Source organism: Jaculus jaculus, chromosome 5 (assembly GCF_020740685.1).
Source record: "Jaculus jaculus isolate mJacJac1 chromosome 5, mJacJac1.mat.Y.cur, whole genome shotgun sequence".
Classification (NCBI taxonomy): Eukaryota; Metazoa; Chordata; class Mammalia; order Rodentia; family Dipodidae; genus Jaculus; species Jaculus jaculus.
The window spans coordinates 55,569,164-55,576,619 of NC_059106.1; the positions used below are offsets into that span (position 1 = coordinate 55,569,164).

Here is a 7,456-nt window from a genome sequence, read left to right on the forward strand (position 1 = left end):
GGAATCGCACTCCTGGGCGTAGCTTCAGCCTCCAGGATCAGCAATGGCTTACGGATCATCACAGCTTCCATTGTCTTGCCCTAGCAGACATTGCTAATCAATCGTAGCACTTCTTCCCACTCAGCTCAGAGGCAGTCTCTGAATCAGGAAGCACAAACAGTGGCTCAGAGTTGGCACAAAAGCTAAGGTCCGTTCTGATCCATGCTCAGACAGCCTTCCCCTTACACACTGAGGAGTGAGCTCAGAGACCGGAAGCATTTGCCTAGGATAGGCCAGAGGATCAAGTGAGGGCCCAGAATGCAGCCTGGTGTTTTGATTCTTCAGTCATATTTTTGGAGTTGTCCAGAGTTACACAGGATGGGGGAGAAAAATCAGAGTGCAAAGCCAGCAAGGGAGAGCCCCCCACCAGGAGATCACAGTCATCCAGTGAGACAAAGAACACTGGCCAAGATGACAGGAACATGCCCCCAGACCAACTGCCATTCAGCAAACACTTGGGAACTATGTGCCAGGCACCGTTGTCCATGGACCTTCCTGTTTAACTCAGCAGCCTAGAGAGGCGGGATTGCTTCTCTCCACTTAACATGCCAACGAGCAAGCAGAGGCTGGGTCGTATGTCCAAGCCTACACAGCCAGGGAGGGGCAACATCCGAGCCAATACGGGTCTCTCTGCTTCAGAGCCTCTGTTCTCTCCATCATCCTGAAGTTGGCCTCTCACTGGCTTCTCTTTGAGGTCCCTGGGAATCTGAGTCCTTACCACAGGGAGCCCAGGGCAGAGGTGGCAGGGGCCTGTCACGCTGAGGGGATCCAGAGCCCTGGCATTGGCCCGTTGGTTGACTCCATGTTTTCTGCTTCTCCAAAAGCAAAATGATGGGCAATTCACGGTCATCCAGCTGGTGGGCATGTTGCGGGGCATCGCGGCTGGCATGAAGTACCTGGCAGACATGAACTACGTACACCGCGACCTGGCCGCCCGCAACATCCTCGTCAACAGTAACCTGGTGTGCAAGGTGTCCGACTTCGGGCTCTCGCGCTTCCTGGAGGATGACACCTCTGACCCCACCTACACCAGCGCTCTGGTAAGAGGGAGCTCTGGGCCCTGGCCACAACCACTGCCCCCTGCGGGGTGGATGCATTGACCCTGCTCAGGCCAAGCGTGCTCTGGGCCCTGGAGCTAGACGGGAGACACGCAGCGAGCCTTCTGTCTTCTTGCTCCCAGGCTGGTGGGGGACGGTGAAGTGCAGAGCAGCTGGGAACCGAGACCAGCCCCGGCAGGCAGAGGGGGACTGGGGAACCGGGTGGTATCTAAGCTGAGCGCTGGTCACGTGGCTGGGATGGAAATAGATAGAGCAATAGAACCGGAGAAGGAGACAGTGCCACATTCCACAGGCCCCATGTGCGGGACTCGGGGGGACCAGAGTTTACCCAGCCAGGAAGGCAGGCACTGAGCATGCTGGGCTGGGCAGGGAGCATAGTGGCATGGTGAGCATCCAGGTGTTTCATGGGAAGGTGCAGCCCACCTTGGAGAGCATTGAAAGAAGGCAGACAGCTCAACCTCCTTTCTCTGGCCTCCAGGGTGGGAAGATCCCCATCCGTTGGACAGCTCCGGAAGCCATCCAGTACCGGAAGTTCACCTCAGCCAGCGATGTGTGGAGCTACGGTATTGTCATGTGGGAAGTGATGTCCTACGGGGAGCGGCCCTACTGGGACATGACCAACCAGGACGTAAGTCTCCAAGGAGGTAGATGGGGTCTGTCTAGCCAACAAGGTCGGGGAGACAGTCTCAGGTCTTCGTGCTTGTGCAGGAAGCACACTTAACCAGTGAGCCATCTCTTCAGCCCAAAACAGAGTCTTATTGTTTCCCAGGCTAGCCTTGAAGTTGTTTGTTTTTTGTTGTTGTTGTTGTTGTTTTTCGAGGTAGGGTCTCACTCTTACTTAGGATGACCTGGAATTCACTATGTAGTCTCAGGGTGGCCTTGAACTCACAATAATCCTCCTGCCTCTGCCTCCCAAGTGCTGGGATTAAAAGCGTGCACCACCACGCCCAGTTCTGTGACTGCCTTTTTGGCATTTCCACCTAACTAGAGAGACCAGATATAGTCATAGGAACTTTTTGTTTGCTTTTTGAAATATGGTCTCACTCTAACCCTTGGATCACTGGAGCTCACTACCTAGTCAAGTCTAGCTGGGTCGGTAAGTTCTGTCTCAAAGGAAGTGGCCACATTGCTGGAAATACCACCTGAGGTTTTCCTCTGGCCTCTACAAGCACACATGTACATGTACACGCATGCACACACACACACACACACACACACAGCACATACACATGCAAAAGAAAGAAAACCTCTGGAGTGATTTTCAAACACCTCACCACAGAGCTGCTATAATTCACTCTAATTCACTATGTAGCCTCAGAGTGGCCTCAAACTCACGGCCATCCTCCTACTCAGCCTCCCAAGTGCTGGGATTAAAGGCATGTGCCACCATGCCTGGCCAATAGGAACTTTTATAGCCAGGTGCTAAATGGAGAAGGCAGGTGTCATGCCTGGAAGCTAGGGCAGTCTAGTGACATCACCAGAAAGTCTTCACAGGACCAGTGACCTTTGAGTGTGGGGACAATGGGTGGGGGAAAGGCCCAGAGGTAGGAGATTGAGAGGAGGGTTGGAGTTGTGAAGAGGAAACTGGACAGAAAGGTTAGCAAGGCAAGGCTCAGTGCTTGTCAATGCTTGAGGTGAACAGCTTAGCTCGGTTTTGGCTCACCGTTTTTCACCTACAGCCAGTTGCCTTGTTGCTCCGGGGCCTGTGAGGTAGGCATCTTGGTGGGAGTTTATGGCAGAGGGAGCTGCTCACTTCATAGCAGCCAGGAAGCAAGGAGAAAGGACGGGGCTCACATCCCAACATCCCTTTCTAGGACAGGCCTCCAGTGACCAGTGACTTAATTCCCTTCCACTGGGCCCCTCCTCCCAAAGGTTCCCCCACCTCCCCAGTAACGCCATAGGCTGGGGACCCACCTTCAGCACATGGGCCTTTGGGGGACAGTCAAGGTCTAAACTACAGCAGCTCTGTGGTGAGGTGTTTGAAAATCACGCCAGAGGTTTTGTTTTTTGTTTTCTTTTGCATGTGTATGTGCTGTGTGTGTGTGTGTGTGCGTGTGTGCGTGTACATGTACATGTGTACTTGTAGAGGCCAGAGGAAAATCTCAGGTGGTAGTCCCAGCAATGTGGCCACTTCCTTTGAGACAGAACTTACCGACCCAGCTACACCGACTAGAGAGTGAGCTCCAGTGATCCTGTGGTGTCTGTCTGCCTGCCCGCTGCTGCGCTAGTGTTCTCCGTGGCTCCTGGGGCTCAAGCCCAGGACCTCGTGCTTGCAAGGAAAGCAAGCACGTGGTCCACTGAGCTATCACCCCAGCCCCACTGCAGGGATTCTCATTTGCAAAAATGTGGCAAGAAAGAGCCGGAGAAATGGCTCAGCTGTCAAGGCACTGGCCTGTGAAGCCTAAGGACCCAGGTTCGATTCCCCAGATCCCACATAAGCCAGCTGCACCTAGTGGTACATGCATTTGGAGTTAGTTTGCAGTGGCTAGAGGCCCTGGTGCACTCATTCATTCTCTCTCTCTTTCTCTCTCTCACTCTCTGTCTAATAAATAAATAACAATAATTTTGTAAAAAGAAATGTAGAAAGAAAGGGCTTGAAGCTTCTGGAACAGAGGGCAAATTGTGGTTACATTATAGAAGATGAATCGTCACCATTGAGGCGCAGATTGGAAATGAGTGTTTGGCCAACTTTTCCTGACCAAAGAGTAGGGGATGTGGGTCCCAGACGTGGTGGGCCACTGGGGTACCAGCCAGGCTCAGGGCCAAGCTTTGGAACTGACGGGGCAGGTATCCACCCAGAGGTCTGAATGACACTCAAATGGAAAATATGGTCACCCTGGAGTCAAGCAGAGGCCAAAGGGGGGCATCTTCAGCCATCAGGGCCAGGAGGAGTCTCACAGATGGGAAGAGTGAGGGGCTGGTAGAGCCTGACACAGAAGGGTCACCCTGATGGACCCTGGGGAAAGGCCACCTCAAGTCACTGGATTTGCAAGTTTGGCAGAAGGCAGGGCAGGGACTTGGCGGCTGGGACAGACTGAGTCTGGGAATGGTGGGGATGTAGCTTAGCCCGGGAGGAAAGCGTTCCTAGAGGTCAAGCCTGCAGTGCTCTGGGGACAGAACCTGGAAAAAAAATCTGATACCCTAACCCCAACTGACCGGCCGCAGGCCCCACCACGTTCCCGTGTTGTTCCCAGGTAATCAACGCCATTGAGCAGGACTACAGGCTGCCGCCACCCATGGACTGCCCGAGTGCCCTGCACCAGCTCATGCTGGACTGCTGGCAGAAGGATCGTAACCACAGGCCCAAGTTTGGCCAGATCGTCAACACGCTGGACAAGATGATCCGCAACCCCAACAGCCTCAAAGCCATGGCGCCCCTGTCCTCTGGGTATGGCTGCCCTGGGCCCTGTCTTCTGAGCACTGCTGCTGCGGCCCTGCCCCTCCTGTGGGTACTATTGTCCTGGCCCACACCCCCCCTTCCCCAGCTCTGCTCAGCGGCCTGGGACAGTCCTCCCACCACACCCAAAGTTGCCCTTGCTTCAAAGAGCAGCTCCTCGCCACAGCTTGGCGTAGGTCAGGTAGGACTGGTGCTGGTTAGGCATCAGTGGGGGCGAGAGGGACACAGGACTGATCTGTATATCCCGGCATTTAAGAAGCATTACCACACCCTGCAGTCTTAATGACTAGCTGTGCTTGTCTCTGAGTTTCCTCCCTAGCTTCCTTCACACCCTAGCCTGACCCCCAACATGCATCTGAGCTCTCGACACACACTCACAGCGCACATACACACAGAAGTAGGCACAAGCGCTCACGCTTGTTCTCACACACATTGACAACCTCAGATCCTCGTACCTAAGCATACCGGTAGGTGCGTGCATGCACCCCATTCAGAAGGACACACCACACATGTCCCCATGTCACAGAAATGGTTTAGCTCAAAAAAAAAAAAAAAAAAGGTGGGGGGAAGAAATGTCTTAGCTCCAGAACATGGTTCAGGCAATCTTGGGCTTCTCTTTTCCCTAAGGCTTATCTCGCTGCTGCCTTCCAGGGGTGGATGTCACAGGTCACCCAGCTGTTGGCCCTGAACACTTAACTCTCCAAGACCCGCAGCTCATTGGTTTTCCGAGATGCATTCACCAGGCATCAAGACCCAGGGCTGGTTGTGCCCAGAGGTCCCCCGAGCCAAAGTCCTGCAACCAGGTCCCTGTGGCCACAAGGTCTTCATGCTGTGTTGACCACTCCTGGACAAAGTCCCTGGGAGCTTTTCTCCTCATGAGAGCCACATACTCCTTGTCAGGCGGAAGCTTTGTCTATATTTGGAAGTATAGTCCACATCCTCAGCGCCCCCCCACCCCCGCAATGCCCGACTCCCTGGCTCTCACCAGGGTAGAGAAAGATAGAGAAAGCAGGGACTAGTTAGTGCAGTTAACTAAGGTAAGCCAGCCAAAGTCCCTCCCCCTGAGAACAATAGGTCCAGGGAAGGGTCCTCCCAGCCTCCCTCCTTGGTCCTAGCAGAGCCTTCCATAACTTCCCACACATTCACCCATACACACCTGCACACTCACCTGGGCGCCCACCCTCATACAGAAACGCATGCACATGCATGCACCTGTGTTCACTCAGGATACCCACGTGTGCAGTCCTATCCTCCCTGTGGGTACGCCCTTACCCTCCCTGTCCCCACCTGTCCGCAGCATCAACCTGCCTCTGCTGGATCGCACGGTCCCCGACTACACCAGCTTCAACACAGTGGATGAGTGGCTGGAGGCCATCAAGATGGGCCAGTACAAGGAGAGCTTCGCCAGCGCCGGTTTCACCTCCTTCGATGTCGTGTCTCAGATGATGATGGAGTAAGTGCCCGACCGCCCCGCCCACCACTGCCCACCAGCACCCCTTCCCACCCATCCTGCCAGCCAAGCAGGAATCTCTGGAGGGTGAAGAGAAGACTGGGGAACCAAGGAGCTCAGGAGTCACATCCATGTCTATAGCAAGATCTGCCTGCCAGCCCCTGGCTCTGTGACTGGGCAATTCCAGAAGTTACCCCCTGTCTCTACCTCAGCCCCAGTTTCCGCATCTAGAAATCATCAGGGTTTGGTGAAGCAGTGAGGGTGGAAAAGAAATAAAGGAAGTGGGCATTTAGCCACACTGCTTTCTGACCACAGAGGGGAAAGGGGCACCCAGGATCGAGTCTCCACTCCCTCAGCCTCAGCGTGCATTCCCGGGAAAGCTGGCCCTTTTGTAACCCACATTTCCCCTAAATTGTGCTTCTCTCCCATAGGGACATTCTCCGGGTTGGGGTTACCCTGGCTGGCCACCAGAAAAAAATCCTCAACAGTATCCAGGTGATGCGGGCACAAATGAACCAGATCCAGTCTGTGGAGGTTTGACGTTCGCCTGCCTCGACTCGCCTCGCCTCTTCCTCCGGGCCGCCCTCTCCATCCCCCACGCCGGCCCTCCTGGTGCTCTGTCCATGGTAGGGTCAGCCACCTGCCAAGAGGCCACGGACAACAGGAAGAATCACGCAGCGCTCCGGCCACAGGACGTCACCAAGAACACGTGCAAGTCAAAGGAATGAAAAGGGAATGGGGGAGACAGCCGCTAGATCTGGGAGGGGGGCGGGACTCGCAAGGAACATTTTTCAAGAAGGATTCTCATATGGAAAGTGATGATGGTTCTTGGGGGGGGAGCAAAGGGCTTGGGAGATCCATGCAGTTTGTCCTGTTAGAGACCAAAAGCGGTTTCTCTCCACCTCCCTCTGGGAAGGTGAGCTGGCTACGGCCAAGAGACATTTCCGAGAAAGCAAATAGGAAGGGGAGAGACAGGCCGCCCTCCTCTCCTGACTCAATAGCTGAGCTCCAGGCTCGAGGGGCAGATGGACAGGCAGCCGCCCTGGAGGCTCTGGGACAATCCATTCCAGCTACCACTGGGCAGACAGAAGAAGTTTTCTGTCTTGGGAGACGATTTCAGAAACTCCAGCGAGAAACTGTTTCTGCTATCGGTTCAGGGTGCAGAAGAGGGGCTTCCTGACCTCCCGGGTCACACCAAACAGGCCAGCCTTCCTGAGGACGGCCACCCAGGTCTGCCGCCCCACATGGCCACGCCCCGTCCTCACCTCGAGGGCAATGCTGTGGTGACTGTCATCAGCTACGACTGCCAGAGAAGTTCTTGCATCTGGGTTTGTTTACAGCAATCCGTGGACTCCGGGGTATTTTGATCAGGGGTGGTTTTGGTCCGGGAGGGTTGTTTGTTGGGTTTTGTTTTTTTTTTTATGACAATGAAGTGACACTTTGACATTTCCTACCTTTTGAGGACTTGATCCTTCTCCAAGAAGAAGGTGCTTTCTGCTTACTGATTAGGCA

General features: G+C 54.5%; 1 protein-coding gene across 4 annotated transcripts in view; it reads left to right on the plus strand.

The window, feature by feature from the left end:
* Positions 1-6,647, plus strand: part of Ephb2 (EPH receptor B2) — a 186,217-nt gene extending 179,570 nt beyond the window's left edge. For all 4 annotated transcript variants that reach the window (XM_045150353.1, XM_004657541.3, XM_045150352.1 and 1 more), the window contains exons 12-16: positions 864-1,079; positions 1,576-1,725; positions 4,292-4,485; positions 5,792-5,947; positions 6,376-6,647. In XM_045150353.1, coding sequence (XP_045006288.1) covers positions 864-1,079; positions 1,576-1,725; positions 4,292-4,485; positions 5,792-5,947; positions 6,376-6,484 — 825 coding nt within the window. In that variant the 3' untranslated portion in view covers positions 6,485-6,647. The remainder of the gene's footprint in view (positions 1-863; positions 1,080-1,575; positions 1,726-4,291; positions 4,486-5,791; positions 5,948-6,375) is intronic.
* The last annotated feature ends 809 nt before the right edge of the window (positions 6,648-7,456 follow it).